General features: G+C 42.9%; 1 protein-coding gene across 1 annotated transcript in view; it reads left to right on the top strand.

Annotated features, from left to right (window-relative positions):
• The first annotated feature begins 3,698 nt into the window (after nucleotides 1-3,698).
• The window catches only part of LOC112232405 (atrial natriuretic peptide receptor 1), a 112,994-nt gene continuing 89,506 nt past the window's right edge, over nucleotides 3,699-27,186 (top strand). Inside the window, exons 1-3 of the mRNA XM_042295543.1 lie at nucleotides 3,699-4,143; nucleotides 4,407-4,521; nucleotides 5,655-6,437. Coding sequence (XP_042151477.1) covers nucleotides 5,669-6,437 — 769 coding nt within the window. The 5' untranslated portion in view covers nucleotides 3,699-4,143; nucleotides 4,407-4,521; nucleotides 5,655-5,668. The remainder of the gene's footprint in view (nucleotides 4,144-4,406; nucleotides 4,522-5,654; nucleotides 6,438-27,186) is intronic.

Consider the following 27,186-nt stretch of genomic DNA (forward strand, 5'->3'; position numbering starts at 1 on the left):
TCTTCACCTGCGGGATCATCTGAGACCAGCCAACTGGACAGCTGATGAAACTGAGGAGTATTTCTGTCTGTAATAATGCCCTTTTGTGGGGAAAAACTCATTCTGATTTGTCGGGGCTGGTTCCCCAGTGGGTGGGCCTGGCTCCCAAGTGGGTTGTCTCTCTTGAGACGCCATAGCAACAACATAGGTAGTATACCTGGAGTGATTTAGAATTTTGTGCATTAGTATTTAGTGATTACTGGAAACAGTGAACTCAATTGCACAAATGTTTCTTCTGATGGAAACAATGTGTATATTCTGAGAACAGAATACATAACAGTGACTTGTATTCACTGATACGAAGGCAAGAAAATTATCAGAAGTTCTGTAAATGTATTTGAGCATTTGATCCTTGCTGCTGATTTCTACTGGTCTAATGTCGATTGTTCGTGTTTAAAATCAAATCGAATTGTATTTGTAAGACATGCTCCGAATACAACAGGTGTAGTAGACCTTACAGTGAAATGCTTACTTAAAAGCCTTAACCAACAATTACATTTGAAAAATACCTATAAAAAATAAGAATAAGAAATAAAAAGTTACAAATAATTAAACAGCAACAGTACAATAACAATAGTGAGGCTATATACAGGGGGTACAGGTACAGAGTCAATGTGCGGTGGCACCGGTATCTGCAGATACGGGTGGTTGGTGTGGTTCTTGGCCCAAGCAAGTCTCAAGCAAGTCTCTTCTTCTTATTGGTGTCCTTTAGTAGTGGTTTCTTTGCAGCAATTCGACCATGAAGTCCTGATTCACGCAGTCTCCTCTGACAGTTGATGTTGAGATGTGTCTGTTACTTGAACTCTGTGAAGAATTTATTTGGGCTGCAATTTCTGACGCTGGTAACTAACGAACTTGTTCTCTGCAGCAGAGGTAACTCTGGGTCTTCCTTTCCTGTGGCGGTCCTCATAAGAGCCAGTTTCATCATAGCTCTTGATGGTTTTTGCAACTACACATGAAGAAACTTTCAACGTTCTTGAAATGTTCTATATCGACTGACCTTGATCTCTTAAAGTAATGATGGACTGTCATTTCTCTTTGCTTATTTGAGCTGTTCTTGCCATAATATGGACTTTGTCTTCTACCAAATAGGGCGATCTTCTATATACCACCCCTACCTTGTCACAACACAACTGATTGGCTCAAACGCATTAAGAAGGAAAGAAATTCCACAAATTTACTTTCAACAAGGCACACCTGTTAATTGAAATGCATTCCAGGTGACTACCTAATGAAGCTGGTTCAGAGAATGCCAAGAGTGCAAAGCTGTCATCAAGGCAAAGGGTGGCTACGTTGAAGAAAGTAAAACAAAATATATTTAGATTTGTTTCAACACTTTTTTGCTTACTACATGATTCCATGTGTTATTTCATAGTTTTGATGTGTTCACTATTATTCTGCAATATAGAAAATAATCCAAATAAAGAAAAACCCTTGAATGAGTAGGTGTTCTCATTGTCTTTACTGGTACTGTATATACTCACTATAATTAAAGAAATGTCATTTAAATTTAAGTTATGTTGGTTAGGATTAGGAAAGTCTTTGACTTTCTTTATTTTCATACAGATTACTCTCTGTTAGTCAGCACCTCTACAAAAATATTTTTTTTGGGTGGTGTCAGCTGATGATTTTTACTAGACTGTAGCTTACTCCCACACACAGGCAAACACACACACACACACACACACACATAGTGAAGAAAAGCCTCATTAGTGAAGCTGCATCATGTCAGAATCATTGAAGCAAGTAGCCAGAAATTAATTTTCTTCTATAGTAAGATCAAGGCACTCTCTCACACCCACACACACCCACAAATGTGTGTGTGCGCGACCACACACTAACAACATCCATTTCTGCCACCACAGCGATGTCCGGCTTGTCATTTCACTCATTGAGACCATTAGCAGCTTTGGAACAGTGAGAGTCGGCAGGTTCAAAGGGATAGAGACCAAAGAGAAAGGAAGAGGACCCAGAGAGGTGAGGCATCATCACATGATACGCTCTGGGCAAGAAATGCTAGTGGGAGTGCAGGGAAAGAGTCATCAAGAGAGGGAGTAAAGCAAAACATGAAGGAATTGGGGAGTTTTTTTGGTCCTATGTCTTTACGTTAGTGTGTACGATACTGGGATCATAATGTTTTATTTGTTTATTTAACCTTTTATTTATCCTGAGGTATTATGTGGCCTTCCACCTGTTAATCGTGTGTGTGTGTGTGTGCATGTGTGTATATGTAGGGGAGAGAGAAGCATGTGTATAGTTGTCAGAACAGTGTGATGACTAATAACATGAGAGCACAGGCTTAGTGGAAGAGGGAGGGAGGGGGGTGGTTGAGTATGTATGTGGGGGAGGGGGTCTGTTCGGGGGGGGTCAGAGATAATATCCAGGAAGAGGCACAGGGAAGAGAGGGAGTTCGCCACTGTGCCCCATCCTGTTTTGTAAACCATATCCTGTAACCTTTTTGGAGTGCAGCTTGGGATGGTTGGGCCAGAGGATAAGGGGCTAGATGGGTGGACAGCAGTGGGGGAGGCTCATATGTTAGCCAAGGGAAACGCGTGTGGGGGTAAGAGGAGCGTGGTGACCTCACTCCTCCTCTGTGGGAGGTACAGGCAGCACACATACTGCAGGTGATTTATGAGCCGCCATGGCACTTGGCACCCTGCATACACACGTTCTTCCGCTGCCGTGCGTCCGGGAAGCCAACGAGCTCCTTGTGTTTTCCCTTTATTGATCTGGAAGTTGTTTGTCAGCGAGCAGAGCACGCTTGCAAGTGATGTAAGATCCAAGATGGGGCAAGGTGAAATGAAACAAAGTGCAGTGAAGACGAGCGAGGGGGAGAGGGACTAAGTGGCAATAAAAGCTTAATGGACGTACAAAAATAGCACACTTTAATTGAGAGGAAGAGGGGGGAAAAAACATGGAACAATGAAAAGGAAGAGGAGCATGTGATTAAAATGCAGGAGGTCAGTGGGGGTTGGGCAGAAATTCCGCTCTACCTTGGTTCACTCTTAAGAGCTTTTAGCCTAGCTTAGTGACAGTCGGTAGTAGGCAATTGTTCGATACATTTTTGTTGATATGAGTCCATTTGCAGAAGTCACGAACAGTAGCCTACAATCGTTTCCGGTCATAATAGGAGTGACTGGATTACCATATGCAATCACAGTTAACCTTACAATGCATATTTTGCAAAGGTCTAACACAGCTGGCATACTCAGATTGAGGAACAATGGTTCCAGATGTGCACATCAACCAATCAAGCATTTATCTGGAAATCAGATCACCAGCCCTGATATCCAAACTATTACCGTACATGCATTTGGGAATACACACACACAATCACACACACACACACACACACACACACACACACACACACACACACACACACACACACACACACACACACACACACACACACACACACACACACACACACACACACACACACACACACACACACACACACACACACACACACACACACACACACACACACACACTCAAACATCATGTTTAGGTTAGTTTTGGCATACATTAGCCTGCAATGACACAGCTCCCCATCCAACCATTCAGCACACATGTCTTGTTATTGATGCCACATGGTAATGTAATGGTATATGCCTCCCCCTTCCCAACCCTGTGCACAAAAGCAAATATATCACACTGCCGCACACACACACACACGGGTTACCCTTGTGACCGGAGCTCCCAAGCGCTTGCGTATTCATCAGCGCGAGTGAGAGATCGATCCTTGTGTGCTGCTGTGTGATTGAGTTGAGTTCAATGTTGGCGATGTGCGGAGAGAGGAAACCACCGCACGCACCTTAAAGAATGACAAGCTCGGTTCATCGGACGTCTTCGATTAACTTTGGATGTTTAGCTGATGTCGACTTTTTACCATTTTCTTCAATGGAATCAACAAGAGACTAGTAAAATCGCAGCCTTCACAGGAACAGCAAAACAATGTGTTGGAATTTAGTCTAAGAAGCAGCGGCTTCAGATTCTAAATAACGAACGTGATAAGACATTAAGATATAAGTCAGCAACCTGCTGCAGATATTCAACTATTGTGTTATTAATGATCCCAAATATCAGCCAGAGCTAAGAGTACGTTTTCCTACAGCCTAATGTTGCCCATTTAGCTTATAGCCTAGCCTACTTGGCAGACGCTCCTGGCATACATAAGATAGCTCTTATATAAAACGGTTTCTGCGTTTTTTTTAAAGTAGACAATTCAAGAAGACAACAGTTCAACCTGAAGTGAAGGAGTTAGGAGATCAATGATTTGCACTCTAGTGCGAGTGGTGCGCAACGAAATGTCCCTCTCATGAGGCGCAATGTCTTTACAGCTTCACATCTTCCATTGACAGGACAGTTGCTGGGAGAGTCACCGGGAGACCTTCTACCAAGAAACTCGATAGGCTGTCCAGAGACAATCTGTGGAAGAGATACACAAAATGGCGAGACATAACCATCGATATTGAGGTAAAAATGTACTTTTAATTAAATGTTGGCTAATTCTGTAAAGTTTAAAGCAATACTTGGCAGACCGCGGGGTTATTGTATTTGCCCCCCCACCCCCAAGTTTTCTGCGCAAAAAAATAATAAATAAAAAGGTTTTATTTTTATTATATGTTTTTATTTGTTGGACATAAACGACTATTAAAACACCAGCAAATCAGCTCCAAGTGATTTTAATTTTGGTAATCCGCTTCAAAGTATACCCACGCATAATAGAGATATTCAGAAATCAGAAAGCTGATTGAGGATCTTTTTACTGGTAAATGTGTTTTTTTTAATGACCATGCTTTTCTCTCTGCATGCATTTTGTATTTATATTTTTATGTGTGTATTATCTGTAATTCAGGGCTCATCTGTAAAATATACCTTGGTCTCAGTATGACTCCCTGATAAAATAAAAGTTCAATAAAAAATATATGTGATCGTATACAAATGTAAGCAAGGTTTGAAATGATTATATTTTAGTCAAATGTTATATCTGTTTGGGCTTCTTGCGGTCAATTTATTTAGTCTACAAATTATTTCTAATTAAGTTCCGACCTGACCATCTAAAAAATGATTGGCCCGCTGCTGAAACTAGTTGATGATCCCTGCATAGGTAATCTGATAAATCAATAAAAAACACTTGAAGTAGCCTATTTCTTTGCAAAGATGAGGATGTAACTTATGCAATTACTAGATAAGATATTCAAAGTTAAGTATACAGTAACAGATCTAGTAGCCAGCCTCACTCACAAACCAGTCAAATGCCAAACTTTATCATAGCATGTGTCTTATCCACACACACCAAAGAAGTAGATTAGAACCTGTTAATATCATGATACTTATCTTATCCCCTCGTTCTATTTTCCCCTTATTCTTTCAGTCTTCCATCCATCCATCCAAATTCCATGATATTTGACGTAGAATAAATTCAACACTACTTTGATAGCCTCATCTAGTGGTTATTCAAATTCCTGCTACAGAATTGACCTGAATCGAAGAATCATTCAAACTAGAAGGCCACAAATACCTCTGGGGGTTGGGGCTGGTGTCATAATGTTATAAATCATTACTAACAGGCCACCTCATGCACTCTGTGTGTTTGTTCCTGCCAGCCCCCCTGTGGTTGATGGTGATGCCTGAGCCCAACCCAGCAATGCAGAAGACGAGAACTCGGTGGTGGCAGGGACGACTGGGAGTTCCTCTGCTGTTTCTGGTTTTCCCACTCCTCAGGACCGAACCGATCCAACTCGAGCTGTCGTTCAATGGACTTTCGGAGCCCCAGAATGTGACACTGGCTGCTATCCTGCCTTTGCACAACACTGAATACCCGTGGGCCTGGCCTCGCGTGGGACCCGCTCTGATCAGAGCTCTGGAGCGAGTCAATGACGAACCCACCCTGCTGCCGGGCCACCGCCTCCGCATCGTCTACGACAGCAGCGAAAGCAAAGATGGAGTCTGCTCCGACTCAGTGGCGCCGTTGGTGGCCGTGGACCTCAAGTTCTCCTACGACCCATGGGCCTTCATCGGGCCTGGCTGCGACTACGCTTCGTCTCCTGTGGGCCGCTTCACCACTCACTGGGATGTTCCCATGGTGACGGCCGGGGCAGCGGCCATCGGCTTCAACATGTACACATCCATCACCAACACGGGCCCCACACACAAGAAGCTGGGCGAGTTTGGGGTGCGCCTGCATCGCCATTTTGGCTGGCACAGGCACGCCATGCTCATGTTCAGCGACAACAAAGACGACGACCGGCCATACTACTTTACGGCAGAGGGGCTGTACACGCAGCTGCAGCTGGACAACATCACCACAGCAGACAAGGTCTTCAATGAGCAGACTGGACCCGTCCAGTATGATGACCTCATCAGTGACATAAGCCAGAGTGCCCGAGGTGAGCTCCCAGTCCAATCTCTGTCCATCTGACCTCTGTCCTATTTCTACCTAAAGTATTCTGGACACCCTCTGTCTTGATCTGGGTGACTGTTTAAGCCTTGTTCTCATCTTGATCAAGTTTTTTTTCTTCTTACAATTGCTTACAGATACATACATGTTGACATGGTTTTATCAAAAACCTGAGAACATAGCTCCCAATTGGTCACAAACCCAGCTTGCAGAAGATTTGCCTGAACGTTAATGTCCGCACATTAAAGCCATATGTGTAGAATGTGAAAATAAGTGGCCTGACTAATTGCTGTTTGGCAGTAATGGTATTTTGATTCCATTATTTCTGTAATCTGGAGAGAGCAGTCAATCCCAGTTGGTCCTTATTTCAAGACCACATGTGTATGCTGTTTTCATTTGCAACCACTCTTTTCATTATTGTAAATTGACCTGTCAACTTACTAATTGTCTCAATTACCAGATGTAGGAATAAGTTCACATGCACAGTTTAAATCCAGTAGATTGAATGATAATATTTGAGCTGAAGTTTTATTGACCTAGTGAGTCAATAAACAGATAGACCTAGAATTTGACCAAAGCGTATTAATGCATGGTACTGGCAGAGTGAGAAAAGTTGTTAACTTGCCACAATGTCAATTAACACACAACACATTGAGGGAGAGAAAACGGACTTCTGTTAACGCACATTTAACAGACAGCATGACAATGTAGGAAGAGGAACTAGAAATGGCTAAAAATCCATCATGGTGGACCTTACGGGTCCCTGTGGCACATTGTTTCCTTGTGAGGAGAGGGACCTTCGTACCGAATTTCATGACTTTAGGTCAAACAGGGTGAGGGGCGTGACCTTTCAAAGTTTGCATTTTCAATCTCTTGTCATAGCGCCACCATCTGGCCAATCGGCATCATTTTGTAAACGCCGGATCTCTACGCATCACTCACCCAAAATCCGTCAAAATCGGGCCAGTGCTGTCTGAGATGTCACATGTGACTAATGCACTAACGTACTAACATACTAATGGACGGAGACAAGTCCTCAGTCCCCTCCCCGATTTCAGTGTGGGGAACAATAAATCATGGCAGGGAGTTAGAGAGAGTGAAAAAGAGAGGGTGTGCACAAGCAAAGCTATAGGTCTGTGAAAGATACAGTACAATGGAGGAAACAGGATAGTGAGAGAGAGATTGCAAATAGTAAGAGGGCGTAGGCCTACTGACCGAGAGATGGCAAGTGTTAAAATATAATGGTGCTGAAAGGGTTAAAATATTGAATCATATAGTGTGGGAATAGAATAGTGCTATAGAATAGTGCTCTCTGCTTTGTTGGGCTATGGATGAATCATAACGAGTCCACCCCCTCCGCTTTAACTCCGTGTGTGTCAGTGGTCCTATCCACATGGCAGCAGGGGAACACCCTGTGCACATTCTGACACCACAACCTACCACATTTCTTCCCATAAAGAGATGATGCGTCTGGGACTGTGTCTGCAGGTGTTAGGAGCCTCGCTGTTTCTGCTCAGATGTGCAGAAAGTTCTGCTGGCATCGCCTTGCTGCTGCCGAGACCATTAAAGGTGCCTCCACAGGCGCTAAAGTCTAGGAGATAAGTAGAGGCGTCTAGGAAATGCTGACAGAAATGCTGACAGAGTTCCTGAAAACTCTCTCACATGCACACACACACACACACTCTAAGTTGCGGGAAACTTCAACAGAGGCAACTCCACTTGGCATACAGATAACCTTATTAGGTACTCGAGCGCTTCATTGTTATTTCAAATCTGTAACTAATTAAGTGCTCCCTGGCTAGCACCCTTAACTGAACCGCCACCAAGCAATCAATATCTCCAATATGAAGTTTGAGAGTGCAGTTAATGGATGTCGCTTTAATTCGATAATTGGCTAGTTCAGGTGTTGACATGCGCTGTCATTTGCATTTTCTCACACCATATCATTATTGATTTTGGAATTAACCCAGAAAGTAACTGTCTTTAGTTGGGCGAGGTGTCCATGTATTGATTGAAAGGAATGTGTCAATGAGAATGCTTGATCGGTGCTAGTTTAATTGTAATGGAGAATGTGTTGTCTGTTTTCTTTGACACATGCAGACATGCATTTCTGTTGCCAGTACTTTGTGGCTCCATTACTTTTTCTTCTTAGCCTCGGGACACGCTGAAGAAGGTACTTGAAAGCGCACTGAATGATCAGAACTCATCGTTATCCATAGATTTTTAGTTTTGACTTCCTCTATTTGGTCATATACTAACATGGCCTCTTTCATTTTATTTGACTGTCTGCACAGATGTAAATGTGGAAATTTGATAGTGTGGAAGTGTGGCTCGTAGTTTCTGAGACAGAGGACATTACGTGAACTTGAATGTTAGAATGTAGGTGGTATAACTGCCCTGTTGGGAACCACCTCCCTCCTCACACTGTGCCCAGCCCCAGCCAGTTTCCTGTATTCCACTCCCCCAGTTCCCACATGGGTACGACAACATTCTTAATTAAAAGTCCCAAACTTAAGCAAGAGGTGTAGCCAGTGGCCCCTCTTTGACTTTATAAGGGAAACTGCTCAGGACATTTCTGACACAAAGGTATTTCCTGCGAAACATAATTTGTCCTGACTTTTTGTTCTTCTTGGCCACTGTTTTATAAGGCTATTTCGGGGATCGGCCCCGTATGACCACCATCTGAGTTTATTGACTGTGTCAAACAGTCGTTTGTCTCCCAAGCAACCGGGAATCAATTCGCAGGCTAAGCTGACCAGGCTGGGGGTGGAGTGATGGTGGGTGGGAGAGAGAAGGAGAGAGAAGAGGGATGGCTGGCTCCTATGCTTTATCCCAGTCCATTGTTGAAGGATGCTCAGTTCTCACATGATCTTCGCTGCACTCACCCTCCCTCACCAGGAACCTAAACTTTTCGTGGTTGGTCAAATTAAGACCGTACCATCAGTGTCCCCTCAGAATCCCTCCACCAATCACCGCTTCAAGAGGTTAGGAAACCAATGGGAACCACTCTTAATTGGTCAGAATCAACAGTTTAAAATGAATAATTATATCAATATGCTAGCCCTGCGGACAATATCCCATTGTTTTTTTCCTGTTGTGTTTTTCCTGGTTGTTGCCTGTCCAAGCCCCAGGGCCTCTGGAATGATATAAGCCTGATGTAAAAGGAAACAACGTCATTTGATGAAGTGATTTGCAAGCAGCGCTCTATATCAGAGCCAGCAGTCCCATTAAGTCCCATTTAAAAGGAAGAAAAATAAGCCTGGTTTCTCTGGCGCTTTGAGTTGCAGTGGAGGCGGAGAGCTCCCCTAATTCAAACAGCGTGGAGACTTCCAGTGTGGGATTACTTGGTGGTGCTGTGGCTGTCTCTTCCGTCGTGTTTACCCCCCCAGCAGCATTTAGCAAATCACAGCTGGGGATTGTGTCGGTTTGTTAGACTGGAAGGCAAGAGAAGGGGACTGAGAGAGAGAGATTAAGAGCGATACTGTTAGAAAGACATTTAAACATAGAAAGAGAGCCCAGCTAGCATATAATGTTCTGAGAACCATATGTTTCTTAGAGCATGGTAAAAGCCTGGTTGTCCTATATTTTTAAAAACATTTTCTATATACAACCCAACTTTCTGGGAATGGTGGAGGATAGTTACTTGACTTCGGAACATTCTCAACACATTTTAAAGAACCTGACAAAAATACATTATTTTCTTGGTATTTCATTACTTTAACATAATGTTTCCTAAAAGTTCAAACATAGTTCTATTTTAATTTCAATTTTGGTAATGTTCTAGGAATAATCTTCATCTGGTTTGACATTGAAAATGTTTTCAAATAGTTCAGAGAACGTTAAGAAACAATGTTCTTCTGTGAGAATTTCAGTACTTCGGCATAACGTTTCCAACAGGTTTCATCATGATTCTATTTCAAGTAATGTTCTCAAATTGTTCCGAGAACATTAAGAACTTTCCATAAAAAACAGAAAAGTTTAGTAAAATTCAGAGAACATTCTAAGAATGTTATTTAAAAGCATATACATTCCCTTCTCAGCATCAACACAACTATCTTGTTAAGTGTGTCCAGGTGTGTTGGCTGCACCCACTAATTGGCCACACCTGATTTTAAGAAGATTATAGGTTGAAATCTCACTGATGCCATGTCACAGCAAAAAATAAATGTGTTTGCATGATTTACTGCCTAAGGAAATTAATTTCCATGTGTCCTATTTGTGCTTGGTGTAAAACAAAACAAAAAAGTTCACCCAAAAGAAGCTAGCAGTTTTTTTTAAAGTCTTATTGAAATATTCAGTGAAAGTTTTAAGGAAGTTACTAAATAAAACTCCCATTTCTCAGAGCATTAAGAAAACCTTAGAGGAAAACTTTCAAGGAGCCAGAGAAAAAGTTCTCAGAACCTACCTGTAACGTAAAAATAAATATCCCCAGAACAGGCAAAATGTTCACTTCTGTTCTCAGAACATTAAAAACATTTTTTTTTACCAGTCAGGAAACATGTGGCTTTGTTCCCACAACCAATGTTAAACCAAAAACATACGTTCCCACAATTTGCAAGGAACGAAATGTGCTAGCTGGGAGAGCTTTTGTAATGCTGTTCCATCAGATGAGGCTGGTGGGAGGAACTATGGGAGGGACGGGCTCATTGTAGTGGCTGAAATGGAATCAATGGAATGGTGTCAAACATGTTGTTTGATGTGTTTGGTACCGTTCCATTGATTCCGTTCCAGCCATTACAATGAGCCGTCCTCCTATATTTCCTCCCACCAGCCTCCTCTTTGTTCCATTATTACTTGTAATTGCCCTGGCAGCGTTCACCTGTCACAGTTATGCCGGTAAAGAGTATTTGGACCAGAACGTTAATTTGCCGTCGAGTCATAAATCTCACCAGAAGGGTAGACAGAGTGAACCAGAATGTGGCAGCTTGTCAAACACAGCCCGAGGGGAAATGAGAAAACAGTTTGTCCTATCTTGCTCCCAGGGAAATATGCAATGTATTTCTTTAATCACATTCCAAATGATTTAGTTCTGGCTGTTTATCTTCCCATCCAAGTAAAATGTTCGACCAATGGTAATCATTGACTTTAAATATTACCTGACCTGGGGGCTAATGCAAACAACGTTGCAAAAACAATCCGTTGAAAACATAGAAATGAGTGTGAGAAATAAAGACATAAAGAGATGGCGGAGGCCTGGCCAATGAGGGCTGTCTCGGAGAAAGAAAGAAAAAGACCAAGATAGCCAAGACAGAGAACTGGAGAAACGCAAATGGAGTGTGAATGAAAGCACAGAGCTGCTTTGTAATGCTCACTATGTCTAAACCTCAGCTTAGCTGGATTTGAGAGTTTACCCTTCAAGGTATTTGGATAGACGGTCCATTTTTAAAATTCTCCTCCTGATGTGCCAGGATGAAAGTTTGACTGAGAGGAGAATCGGCAAGCATGGCTGAGCTGAGGAGATAGTTTCCATGGATACGGGCAGCATCTGCGCCAGAGCGCAGGAACAAGTGGGCGTGACAGGAGCGATCACCTGCCCTCCTGCGTCGTATATTTTCCTCTGGCGCACATTGGAACTGTCAGTGTGACCACCAGATTGTTGCTCTCTCCTATTCCCTCTCGCTCTCTTTCACCTGCTCTCAAACACACAGAAACACTCAGTCTGTCTCTCTCACACACCACATTCAAATACATACAAGTGGCAGAGTATGATTCAATCTTTTGTAAATCACACAATAACCATATGTTCGAATTCATGTCATATTAAATCAAAGTTTATTTGTCACGTGCGCCGAAGTCCTGTCTTGTAAATCGTCTAGAGCACAAAACTAAGGAGATGATTGTGGACTTCAGGAAACAGCAGAGGGAACACCCCCCCATCCACATCGATGGAACAGTAGTGGAGAGGGTAGCAAGTTTTAAGTTCCTCGGCATACACATCACAGACAAACTGAATTGGTCCACTCACACAGACAGCATCGTGAGGAAGGCGCAGCAGCGCCTCTTCAACCTCAGGAGGCTGAAGAAATTCGGCTTGTCACCAAAAGCACTCACAAACTTCTACAGATGCACAATCGAGAGCATCCTGGCGGGCTGTATCACCGCCTGGTATGGCAACTGCACCGCCCTCAACCGTAAGGCTCTCAGAGGGTAGTGAGGTCTGCACAACGCATCACCGGGGCAAACTACCTGCCCTCCAGGACACCTACACCACCCGATGCTACAGGAAGGCCATAAAGATCATCAAGGACATCAACCACCCGAGCCACTGCCTGTTCACCCCGCTGTCATCCAGAAGGCGAGGTCAGTACAGGTGCATCAAAGCTGGGACCGAGAGACTGAAAAACAGCTTCTATCTCAAGGCCATCAGACTGTTAAACAGCCACCACTAACATTGAGTGGCTACTGCCAACACACTGTCAATGACACTGACTCTACTCCAGCCACTTTAATCATGGGAATTGATGGGAAATGATGTAAATATATCACTAGCCACTTTAAACAATGCTACCTTATATAATGTTACTTACCCTACATTGTTCATCTCATATGCATACGTTGATACTGTACTCTATATCATCGACTGCATCCTTATGTAATACATGTATCAATAGCCACTTTAACTATGCCACTTGGTTTACATACTTATCTCATATGTATATACTGTACTCGATATCATCTACTGTATCTTGCCTATGCTGCTCTGTACCATCACTCATTCATATATCCTTATGTACATATTCTTTATCCCCTTACACTGTGTATAAGACAGTAGTTTTTTTGGAATTGTTAGTTAGATTACTGCTCGTTATTACTGCATTGTCGGAACTAGAAGCACAAGCATTTCGCTACACTCGCATTAACATCTGCTAACCATGTGTATGTGACAAATAAAATTTGATTTGATTTGAATACTTACTTACTGTGTATGTATGTGCATCTGACAGGGTACATTTAATGCATGTGGACTAATGATGTGTAGATGTCTAATACTCCCAGATACACAGCAGCCACACATCTGAATGTTGATCAAATTCGCAGGCTAAACTTTTTACCTAAGCATCTAACTGACATCACTGGACTCGTATGAGAAAAAAAGGCGTGCAATTGCTCTAGACGATTTACAAGACAGGACTTCGAGAATGGACATATACAGTGCATTTGGGAAAAGTATTCAGACCCCTTCATTCTTTCCATATTTTGTTGCGTTACAGCCTTATTGTAAAATTGATTATATTAAGGTTTTTCCTTATAAATTTACACACAATACCCCATAATGACAAAGCACAAACAGGTTTTTAGACACTTTAACAAGTTTATTAAACATAAAAACTGAAATACCTTATTTACATAAGTATTCAGACCATTTGCTTTGAGACTTTACATTTTGCTCAGGTGCATCATGTTTCCATTGATCATCCTTGAGATGTTTCTACAACTTGATTGAACTGCACCTGTGGTAAATTCAATTGATTGTACATGATTTAGAAATGCACCCACCTATCTACATAAGGTCCCACAGTTAACAGTGCATGTCAGAGCAAAAACCAAGCCATGAGGTCGAAGTAATTGTCCGCAGAGCTCCGAGACAGGATTGTGTTGAGCTACAGATCTGGTGAAGGGTACCAAAAAATGTCTGCGGCATTGAAGGTCCCCAAGAAAACAATGGCTTTCATCATTCTTAAATGGAAGAAGTCTAGAACCACCAAGACTCTTCCTAGAGCTGGACGCCCGGCCAAACTGAGCAATCAGGGTTGGAAGGGCCTTGGTCAGGGAGGTGACCAAGAACTAGATGGTCACTCTGACAGAGCTCCAGAGTTCCTCTGTGGAGATGGGAGAACCTTCCAGAAGGACAACCATCTCTGCAGCACTCCACCAATCAGGCCTTTATGGTAGATTGGCCAGATGAAAGCCACTCTTCAGGAAAAGGCACATGACACCTAAAGGACTCTCAGACCATGAGAAACAAGATTCTCTGGTCTGATGAAACCAAGTTTGAACTCTTTTACCTGAATACCAAGCGTCACGTCTGGAGGAAACATGGCACCATCTCTACGGTGAAGCATGGTGGTGGCAGCATCATGCTGTGGGAACTGGGAGGCTAGTCAGAATCGAGGGAAAGATGAACGGAGCGAAGTACAGAGATCTTTGATGAAAACCTACTTCAGAGCACTCAGGAGCTCAGACTGGGGCGAAGGTTCACCTTCCAACAGGACAACGACACTGAGCACACATCCAAGACAACGTAGGAGTGGCTTCGGGACAAGTCTCTGAATGTCCTTGAGTGGCCCAGCTAGAGTTCAGACTTGAACATGATCTAACATTTTTGGAGAGAACAGAAAATAGCTGTGCTGTGACGCCTCCCCATCCAACCTGACAGAGCTTGAAAGAATCTGCAGAGAAGAATGAGAGAAACTCCCCAAATACAGGTGTGCCCAGCTTTTAGCGTCATACCCAAGAAGCCTCGAGGCTGTAATCACTGCCAAGGGTGCTTCAACAAAGTACTGAGTAAAGGGTCTGAATACTTATGTAAATGTGAAATTTCATTTTTTTTACATATATACATTTGCAGAAATTTCTAAACTTATTTTTGCTTTGTACTTATGGGGTATTGTTTGATGAGGAAAAAACATTTCATCAATTTTAGAATAAGACGGTAACGTAACAAAGTGGAAAATGAAGGGGTCTGAATACTTTCTGAATGCACTGTATTTACTTTTTTATAAACTTGCCTGGATTTGATTTGCATGATTTAATTTGAACTACAAATTGGATGTGCAAGCAAGGGCATCGCTAGAAGTGTTGTCACGTAAATGAAATAATGTCAAATAAAGCAACCCTTCCCATTCATTATGCTGTGTAAAATTTTATTGACGCATCTGATTCTGTGGAATTGTTTATTTGCCACTATCTCACAACTGTTTGATGTCAATAGAAGGGATACAACTTTTGGAGTGAATATGCTCCCTGTCATCATTGCAAATTGCTTGAACAGAGGTTTATCATTGGTTGAGTTGTCATATCGACTGAAAAGGTAACCCGATGGCTTGTGCACTGGGGCAAAATGATGTGATATTGGCCAACTTCTCTGAATTGGTGTGAATTACTTTCACACCAGCTGGGAATCTAACACCTTTTTGTATTGGCAAACTAGGTTGCCTTTTCTTTCTTCTCATTTTGGCATGAAAATGCTATCACACCTGTTCAAACAAAACAAACAACCCCTTTCAAATTATCAAGGTTTGACAGATACCCACCTTAGATGGTCCATGGAAGTCAGTATGGGAATGAAGTACACATTTACTTTTAGTCTTGTTGACTGACTAAAAGTACATGTGGACAGTTCTTCCAATATCTTCAATATTTGCGTCGGAATTGGATAAGGACGTGCGCAGTTACTTCCAGGATGTGTCTGTTTTCACTTGTAGCCTGTGAGAAAGACCCGATCACGTGATGGAGAGCCACGTGAGTGAGAGGTGCAAACACCACGCAGGTAGAAGGTAATTATTATTATTATTATTATTATTATATTAAGCCCAAAGGCACAACAGCCACTGGCCACAAAGGCATGGATTTTTTAGGGGGCATTACGGCCACACAAAGGGGATGCTGTCGGGAATTTCGAGGCATTACCAAGTTTTTGTCAAATTGTGAATGAGAGACTGATGAAGTGGGTACAGCCTGTCCAAAAAATAAGAGCTCATGCCTTTCGTGCAACTTTTTTCAAATCATCATTAGAATTGCGTCATGCAGCCTTAGAATGTATTGAAAATCAAAACATATAGCCCAACGTTTGTATCATGACTAAAGTTACATAAATAACACTAAATTAATCATATAGGAATACCTATTTCGTTGTGAACCGCTCAACACAGAATAGCCGCATGTGCGCACTCCCTCAAATCATTGGGAGAAAATATCCTTTCTATTTTATTCAATTGTATTCTTCATACTACAAAATAATGCCATGAAATTCTAAGCAAATCTTATCTGCTAAATGGAACTAGTGTAGCCCACAGCCATATGGAATAGCCAGATCAGTGCCTAACATAAGCACACCTCAGAGTATGTTATTCTGTTCTTCTGAAATAGACTACATTTTCTTCACATCATGTTTCTTTAGACCTGTCTAAAATAAATAATGGATTCATTGTGATAGTTTAGGCTATATTACATTAATTAATTAGACTTTTTAAAATGCAGATGTTCCAAAGGTCTGCATCAGTGGCTTGTAGGATATGTGTGGAAGCCAGAAGATGATAAATGTGTTTATGTTAACTAACGGTCAATTACCGTGAGACCGGAAGTTATTTGCTCGACAGTCACTGGCTGATGAAATTTTGTGACCACCACAGCCCTAAACACACCCTGAATCTAACATGACCTCCAATGGAACCAGGTGTGAAAGCCAACTTAGATGGGCAGTTTGACCAGACATAGCTGAAGAGGAATCTACCTGAGGGGGTCAGTGTTTAGGCCTAACACTCAGACAGGACGATGCACCTGGACACCGGCGCAGCTACGCAACAGACGGAGCATGTTGTTTGGCTGAAGGACCACTGAAGCGCGGCTCCGGGGGGATGCCTCGCTAAATGGCACAGCACACACACACACACACACACACACACAGAGGAGTGATGGGTCTAACCCTACCTGATTTATAACGGCTGATACAGTAGAGAATGACATGGATAGAAAGATTGCTGGTCCGATTAGCCTGGCAAACGCTCCTGACATTTTTGTGGGCTCTAATAAAGGGGACCATCTGTTGCCGCTGGAGATGTGAGGCCTACGTGGCATGTGCCAAAACATGGGAGGCAGTTATTGCTTCTGTGTGCCGTATGCAAGGCCCGCCATCGCTCGTCATCAACGTGCTGGACGTAGTGTGTAAACAACATGGGCCTGCTGCTGCATTTCTTTCACCACCTAGAATCTAACTCTGCCTGAGATGCTTCCTCGACACAAGAGAAATGGATTTGACGGAATGGAAATGTTCCACTGAGCTAAACATTTTAACGATGTCGGAGAGCTTAGTCAACCTGCTAATATTCCCTGGCAAGAAGCAAATATAAAATTACTTACTAACACAAAGTCAGTCCTTGTTCACCTTCACCCCTAGAAGAGATGTATTATGTACATCGAGCCGGGTACAGTTTGTGGTTGTAAATTATTTAGGCAGGGCACTTTGCAGTATGTAAAGATAATGCATATTAAATCATACAAATCCCTGTATATAAGATTGATAGTAGCTTTGACCCAGCCTTCCCCTTCGAAGAGCGAATGTGAGATTATTCAAGATAAGATAAGTAGACATTGAGATTGTGAGGTTTTATATCCTAGTCGATGTATTGATTGGTTACAGAATACTTAGGGCACTTTGCATTTCACTTATGTGAAACAAAAGCATCTTACTAACACAAATCCATGTATATAGGATAGTGATTAAGATTGGCAGGTTTAATACTGCTATATAAAATCCAGTTTTTCAGACCCTTTTCAATGTGTTGTTAATAGTCTGTTTGACATGTGGCTTTCATTAACCAGAAATGACCCTACAGATCTGGCAACCCTCACCCATCCCAACCCTCATTAATCCTCTCCACGGGGCAGCCACAAATCAACACTGACAGATGACACTCAGAGGACATCCCCACCCCATCCACATCATCCACATCTACCCAGAGAGGACAGGAGAGGGAACGGGAGAGGGGCGAGATGGAAAGCGAGACCATATGAGAGACGGAGAAAAAGGGCACAAGGGGGAAAGGAAAAAGAAAGAGAGAGAGAGACAGGCAAAGAGAGAGAAGAGAGAGGGATGGAAGAGAAAGAGGAGATAGACGACCACATATAAGTAATGAGAGTGATTATAAAGAAAGAGAGGACAAGGAAGGAGAGATAAATAGAGACCGAATGTGTGTGAGAAATGGAGCAGCTCGTCCTCCAGTAATGAAGTGGTCTCCCAGCTCCTCAGTCTTAAGTCCCTCACCCCGCCTCACGACCACATCCAGCAGAATAATTTAATCAGGCAGGATTTGTTAAGAATAATGACTCTTTCTTGGATGCTTTACATTTGGCGTTAACGCATAGGTTGTTTCAGGGTAGGGAATTGCTTACGGCAGTTGAGGTATTTTTGTCCACATACAGTTGAAGTCGGAAGTTTACATGCACCTTAGCCAAACACATTTCAACTCAGTTTTTCACAATTCCTGACATTTAATCCTAGTAAAAATTCCCTGTCTTAGGTCAGTTCGGATCACCACTTTATTTTAAGAATGTGAAATGTCAGAATTATAGTAGAGACAATGATTTATTTCAGCTTTTATTTCTTTCATCACATTCCCAGGGGGTCAGAAGTTTACATACACTCAATTAGTATTCGGTAGCATTGCCTTTAAATTATTAAACTTGGGTCAAACGTTTCAGGTAGCCTTCCACAAGCTTTCCACAATAAGTTGGGTGAATTTTGGCCCATTCCTCCTGACAGAGCTAGTGTAACTGAGTCAGGTTTGTAGGCCTCCTTGCTCGCACACGCCTTTTCAGTTCTGCCCACACATTTTCTATAGGATTGAGGTCAGGGCTTTGTGATGGCCACTCCAATAGCTTGACTTTGTTGTCCTTAAGCCATTTTGCCACAACTTTGGAAGTATGCTTGGGGTCATTGTCCATTTGGAAGACCCATTTGTGACCAAGCTTTAACTTCCTGATTGATGTCTTGAGATGTTGCTTCATTATATCAACATCTTTTTCCTTTCTCATGAAGCCATCTATTTTGTGAAGTGCACCAGTCCCTCCTGCTGCAAAGCACACCCACAACATGATTCTGCCACCCCTGTGCTTCACGGTTGGGATGGTGTTCTTCGGCTTGCAAGCTTCCCCCTTTTTCCTCCAAACATAACGATGGTCATTATGGCCAAACAGTTCTATTTTTGTTTCATCAGACCAGTGGACATTTCTCCAAAAAGTATGATCTTTGTCTCCATGTGCAGTTGCTAACCGTAGTCTGTTTCTTTATGGCAGTTTTGGAGCAGTGGCTTCTTCCTTACTGAGTGGCCTTTCAGGTTATGTCGACATAGTCAATCACGGACTACAGGAAGAAACCCAGCCCAGTCACGGACCAGGATGTCTTGCTCCCAGGCAGACTAAATAACTTTTTGCCCGCTTTGAGGACAATACAGTGCCACTGACACGGCCTGCAACGGAAACATGCGGTCTCTCCTTCACTGCAGCCGAAGTGAGTAAGACATTTAAACGTGTTAACCCTCGCAAGGCTGCAGGCCCAGACGGCATCCCCAGCCGCGCCCTCAGAGCATGCGCAGACCAGCTGGCCGGTGTGTTTACGGACATATTCAATCAATCCCTATACCAGTCTGCTGTTCCCACATGCTTCAAGAGGGCCACCATTGTTCCTGTTCCCAAGAAAGCTAAGGTAACTGAGCTAAACGACTACCGCCCCGTAGCACTCACATCCGTCATCATGAAGTGCTTTGAGAGACTAGTCAAGGACCATATCACCTCCACCCTACCTGACACCCTTGACCCACTCCAATTTGCTTACCGCCCAAATAGGTCCACAGACGATGCAATCTCAACCACACTGCACACTGCCTAACCCATCTGGACAAGAGGAATACCTATGTGAGAATGCTGTTCATCGACTACAGCTCGGCATTCAACACCATAGTACCCTCCAAGCTCGTCATCAAGCTCGAGACCCTGGGTCTCGACCCCGCCCTGTGCAACTGGGTACTGGACTTCCTGACGGGCCGCCCCCAGGTGGTGAGGGTAGGCAACAACATCTCCTCCCCGCTGATCCTCAACACTGGGGCCCCACAAGGGTGCGTTCTGAGCCCTCTCCTGTACTCCCTGTTCACCCACGACTGCGTGGCCATGCACGCCTCCAACTCAATCATCAAGTTTGCGGACGACACAACAGTGGTAGGCTTGATTACCAACAACGACGACGAGACGGCCTACAGGGAGGAGGTGAGGGCCCTCGGAGTGTGGTGTCAGGAAAATAACCTCACACTCAACGTCAACAAAACTAAGGAGATGATTGTGGACTTCAGGAAACAGCAGAGGGAACACCCCCATCCACATCGATGGAACAGTAGTGGAGAGGGTAGCAAGTTTTAAGTTCCTCGGCATACACATCACAGACAAACTGAATTGGTCCACTCACACAGACAGCATCGTGAGGAAGGCGCAGCAGCGCCTCTTCAACCTCAGGAGGCTGAAGAAATTCGGCTTGTCACCAAAAGCACTCACAAACTTCTACAGATGCACAATCGAGAGCATCCTGGCGGGCTGTATCACCGCCTGGTATGGCAACTGCACCGCCCTCAACCGTAAGGCTCTCCAGAGGGTAGTGAGGTCTGCACAACGCATCACCGGGGGCAAACTACCTGCCCTCCAGGACACCTACACCACCCGATGCTACAGGAAGGCCATAAAGATCATCAAGGACATCAACCACCCGAGCCACTGCCTGTTCACCCCGCTGCCATCCAGAAGGCGAGGTCAGTACAGGTGCATCAACGCTGGGACCGAGAGACTGAAAAACAGCTTCTATCTCAAGGCCATCAGACTGTTAAACAGCCACCACTAACATTGAGTGGCTACTGCCAACACACTGTCAATGACACTGACTCTACTCCAGCCACTTTAATCATGGGAATCGATGGGAAATGATGTAAATATATCACTAGCCACTTTAAACAATGCTACCTTATATAATGTTACTTACCCTACATTGTTCATCTCATATGCATACGTTGATACTGTACTCTATATCATCGACTGCATCCTTATGTAATACATGTATCACTAGCCACTTTAACTATGCCACTTGGTTTACATACTTATCTCATATGTATATACTGTACTCGATATCATCTACTGTATCTTGCCTATGCTGCTCTGTACCATCACTCATTCATATATCCTTATGTACATATTCTTTATCCCCTTACACTGTGTATGACAGTAGTTTTTTTGGAATTGTTAGTTAGATTACTTGCTCGTTATTACTGCATTGTCGGAACTAGAAGCACAAGCATTTCGCTACACTCGCATTAACATCTGCTAACCATGTGTATGTGACAAATAAAATTTGATTTGATTTGATTTGATTTAGGACTCGTTTGACTGTGGATATAGATACTTTGTACCAGTTTTCTCCAGCATTTTCACAAGGTCCTTTGCTCTTCTTCTGGGATTGATTTGCACTTTTCACACCAAAGTACGTTCATCTCTAGGAGACAGAACGCATCTCCTTCCTGAGCGGTATGACAGCAGCGTGATCCCATGGTGTTATGCTTGCGTACTATTGTTTGTACAGATGAACGTGGTACCTTCAGGCCTTTGGAAATTGCTCCCAAGAATGAACCAGGCTTGCGGAGGTCTTGGCTGAGTTCTTTTGATTTTCCCATGATGTCAAGTAAAGAGGCACTGAGTTTGAAGGTAGGCCTTGAAATACATCAACAGGTGCACCTCCAATTGACTCAAATGATGTCAATTAGCCTATCAGATGCATCTAAAGCAATTACGTAATTTTCTGGAATTTTCCAAGCTGTTTAAAGGCACAGTCAACTCAGTGTATGTATACTTCTGATCCACTGGAATTGTGATACAGTGAATTATAAGTGAAATAATCTGTCTTTAAACAATTGTTGGAAAAATTACTTGTGCCATGCACAAGGTAGATGTCCTAACCGACTTGCCAAACTATAGATTGTTATCAAGAAATTTGTGGAGTAGTTGAATAACAAGTTTTAATGACTCCAACCTAAGTGTATGTAAACTTCCGACTTCAACTGTACAGTCGTGGCCAAAAGTTTTGAGAATGACACAAATATTAATTTCCACAAAGTTTGCTGCTTCAGTGTCTTTAGATATTTTTGTCAGATGTTACTATGGAATAGTGAAGTATAAAGACAAGCCTTTCTGTGATAAGGTGCGTCTCGGTGAGAGGTGTAGGAGCCAGGCACAGGAGAGCCGGGAATTTTGAGAAGCGTGTTTAATCATATAGTCCACCAATACAAAAATGGCACAAACGAAAATCCAAAAACTACGCATCTCGAAGAATCAGAAACTCGTGCAAACGCACGGAGGAACAACCACAGTTCCGACACTTACATACACATGCGTAATAGTGAAAACAATTCAGAAACCCGTGCAAAACGCAAGGAGGTACAAACTCAGTTCCGACACTTACATACACGTGCGTAATAGTGAAAACAATAAACATCAAAGATAATCGAGCGCAAATACATACAAGCTTAATCCCGCACGAACTAAGGCAGGCAACAGGTGCCCTATATATACACAGAAGTAAACGCAAATGAAACCAGGTGTGAAAAGGAACACAGACAAAACAACCAGAAAAGGAAAAAGGGATGGTGGTGGCTAGTAAACCGGCGACGCCGAGCGCCGCCCGAACAGGGAGAGGAGTTACCTTTGGTAGAAGTCGTGACACTTTCATAAGTGTCAAAGGCTTTCATTGACAATTACATGAAGTTAATGCAAAGAGTAAATATTGGTAGTGTTAACCCTTCTTTTTCAAAACCTCTGCAATCCTCCCTGGCATGTTGTCAATTAACTTTTGGGCCACATCCTGACTGATGGCAGCCCATTCTTGCATAATCAATGCTTGGAGTTTGTCAGAATTTGTGGGTTTTTGTTTGTCCACCCGCCTCTTGAGGATTGACCACAAGATCTCAACGGGATTAAGGTCTGAGGAGTTTCCTGGCCATGGACCCAAAATATCAATGTTTTGTTCCCCGAGCCACTTAGTTATCACTTTTGCCTTATGGCAAGGTGCTCCATCATGATGGAAAAGGCATTGTTCGTCACCAAACTGTTCCTGGATGGTTGGGAGAAGTTGCTCTCGGAGGATGTGTTGGTACCATTCTTTATTCATGGCTGTGTTCTTAGGCAAAATTGTGAGTGAGCCCACTCCCTTGGCTGAGAAGCAACCCCACACATGAATGGTCTCAGGATGCTTTACTGTTGGCATGACACAGGACTGATGGTAGAGCTCACCTTGTCTTCTCCGGGCAAGCTATTTTCTGGATGCCCCAAACAATCAGAAAGGGGATTCATCAGGGAAAATGACTTTACCCCTGTCCTCAGTAGTCCAATCCCTGTACCTTTTGCAGAATATCAGTCTGTCCCTGATGTTTTTCCTGGAGAGAAGTGGCTTCTTTGCTGCCCTTCTTGACATCAGGCCATCCTCCAAAAGTCTTCACCTCACTGTGCGTACAGATGCACTCACACCTGCCTGCTGCCATTCCTGAGCAAGCTCTATACTGGTGGTGCCCCGATCCCGCAGCTGAATCAACTTTAGGAGATGGTCCTGGCACTTGCTGGACTTCCTTGGGTGCCCTGAAGCCTTCTTCACAACAATTGAACCGCTCTCCTTGAAGGTCTTGATGATCCGATAAATGGTTGATTTAGGTGCAATCTTACTGGCAGCAATATCCTTTTTGTGCAAAGCAATGAAGACGGCACGTGTTTCCTTGCAGGTAACCATTGTTGACAGAGGAAGAACAATGATTCCAAGCACCACCCTCCTTTTGAAGCTTCCAGTCTGTTATTAGAACTCAATCGGAATGACAGAGTGATCTCCAGCCTTGTCCTCGTCAACACTCACTGTGTTAATTAACGAGAGAATCACTGACATGATGTCAGCTGGTCCTTTTGTGGCAAGGCTGAAATGCAGTGGAAATGTTTTTTGCGATTCAGTTCATTTACATGGCAAAGAGGGACTTTGCAATTAATTGCAATTCATCTGATCACTCTTCATAACATTTTGGAGTATATGCAAATATGCATACAAACTGAGGCAGCAGACTTTGTGAAATTAATATTTGTGTCATTCTCAAAACCTTTGGCCACGACTGTACATCTGGTTGTTTTGCCAGGAATAGTATGGATTCTTTCAGGGTCAAGAAAGGTTGATTTATGCCACAGATTATCCATTATATTGACCAGATACTCAAATGGCCGCTCTAACACTGAATATGTGTATTCAAAAATGAAAGGCAGTAGGGAGGAGGCAAGATCAGTTTGGACCCTTCTAGCCAATGAGAGGGCAGAAATGCGTGTGAACAACAGGCACAACGTCAAAATTGTCTGTATTGTAATAAAAATGTTAAATAGGGTTAGGCATACCGTTAGCAGTGTGGTTGGGGTTAGGTTTAAAATCTAATTTTAATAAGAGAAACTGTAGAATTAGGTAGGGTTTGCTTTTTGTTAACTCGTGATGACCAGGCAAAACAATGATAAAAAGTATTTTTTCTCAAAGTTGCCGGGATGTCACATGTCATACTTACAGTGCATTCGGAAAGCATTCAGATCCCTTACCTTTTTTACCCTATATTTTGTTATATTACAGTCTTATTCTAAAATTGATTAAATTAATTGTTTTCTGCATCCATCTACCCACAATACCCAATAATGACAAACCAAAAACAAGTTAAAACCTTTTGCAGATTTATAATTAAAAAAAACAGAAACACCGTATTTACATAAGTATTCAGACCCTTTGGTAGTAGATGCAAAATTCAAACCTGTTTCAATTGATCATCCTTGAGATGTTTCTACAACTTTATTAGAATCCTCCTGTGAAATATTCTATTGATTGGACATGATTTGGAAAGGCACACACCTGTCTATATAAGGCCCCGCAGTTGACAGTGCATATCAGAGCAAAAACCAAGCCATGAGGTCGAAGGAATTGTCTGTAGAGCTCCGAGACAGGATTGTGTTGAGACACAGATCAAAAACATTTCTGCAGCATTGAAGGTCCCCAAGAACACAGTGGCCTCCATCATTCTTAAATTGAGAAGTTTGGAACCACCAAGACTCCTCCTAGAGCTGCCCACCTGGCCAAACTGAGCAATCGGGGGAGAAGGGCCTTGGTCAGGGAGGTGACCAAGAACCCGATGGTCACTCTGACAGAGCTCCAGAGTTCCTCTGTGGAGATGGGAGAACCTCTGTGGAGATGGGAGAACCATCCAGTAGGACAACCATCTCTGCAGCACTCCACCAATCAGGCCTTTATGGTAGAGTTGCCAGATGGAAGCCACTCCTCAGAAAAAGGCACATGGCAGCCCGCTTGGAGTTTGCCGAAAGAGAGAGAGATCCTTGATGAAAACCTGTTCCAGAATGCTCAAGACCTCAGACTCTGGTGAAGGTTCACCTTCCAACAGGACAATGACCCTAAGCACACAGCCAAGACAACGCAGAAGTGGCTTCGGGACAAGTCTCTGAATGTCCTTGAGTGGCCTAACCAGAGCCCGGACTTGAACCCGGTTGAACATCTCCGAAGAGACCTGAAAATGGATGTGCAGCGACGCTCCCCATCCAACCTCACAGAGCTTGAGAGAATTTGCAGAGAAGAATGGGACAAACTCCCCAAATACAGGTGTGCCAAGCTTTTGGTGTCATACCCAAGAAGACTGTAGGCTGTAATCGCTTGCAAGGGTGCTTCAACAAAGCACTGATTGATTGATTGATACTGAGTAAAGGGTCTGAATGGTTATGTAAATGTGATATTAGTTTTTTATTTGTAATACAACAACAAAAATGTCTAACAAACATGTTTTTGCTTTGTTATTATGGCGTATTGTGTGTAGATTGATGAGGGGGGAAAAAACAATTCAATCAATTTTAGAATAAGGCTGTAACTTAACAAAATGTGGAAAAAGTCAAGGGGTCTGAATACTTTCCCGAATGCACTGTATAATCAGTACACTGGTCACAACCTAATCATTATGAAACTTCTATTCAATCAAATAAGCCACATTAAGCAAATAAGCAATTACATTTTTTGTTAACCAAATTCAACAGTCTCATTGACCTCCATACAAACACTCCTCGCTTGAAGAGAGGAAAAAAAGAAAAGACACCACCTGCTCGAGAAGAAAGATTTTGGGCCCAGTTATTCTTATTCTGTTTATTCTAACAGAAGTGTTGTGTGCAGATCTAGAATCAAACAGTTTACTAGTTTTCTTTAAAATATTTGGGCATTTGATTGATCATGCCAGGAATGCCAAATTGATGGGGTTTGTACTTTTGGGACTATTCCATTTAGCCAGACAAGTGCAATCAAGTGCAGCCAAAGTATTTGAAAGACAACAAATACTATACCATCTGAAGCCAGGTCTGGTTGTATATAGAATGAAGTTTCTGAAAACTTGCAACTTGTGTGGTGAAGAGAGCTATTTTCAATGGTTCGTGTCATCTTTAGACTCATAGCTTCTTCTTCTCGGCAGGTGCCGGCTGATCAACTGTGAGCCAATGTAAATGGAGGGCAGAGTGCAATGCCTTTAGCTAACAGAGTGTGACAAATGTGTCTCAACAGCGTGAAATTAATGAATGATTCCGCTTTTCAATGTGTTAGGAGCCCATTTTTGTATCTGCCTTCACAGATAATTGTCAAAAATGGGGCAACATAACAACGGGTGACCATTCAGACCATTTTTAATACAGGAAATAAATGCTATCTGCAAGTTTGTCCTATTCTAACTTTCTTTAAAAATACATTCCATCTAGAGTTACCAAAAAGTACTTTGTTTAGGATGTGTTGCCTTAGTATTTGTATTTCATTAATAGGCGTATTGTCTTTCCCCAGCAATTTTTGATGTGGCTGGCCGGCTTTCAAATCATCTGGTGTTTCCCATATTGAGATGTTCTGTAACAGAGTGCGTTATGACATGTACGGGTCATTGATGGAGAAA

The sequence above is a fragment of the Oncorhynchus tshawytscha genome, linkage group LG13 (genome assembly GCF_018296145.1).
Source record: "Oncorhynchus tshawytscha isolate Ot180627B linkage group LG13, Otsh_v2.0, whole genome shotgun sequence".
Classification (NCBI taxonomy): Eukaryota; Metazoa; Chordata; class Actinopteri; order Salmoniformes; family Salmonidae; genus Oncorhynchus; species Oncorhynchus tshawytscha.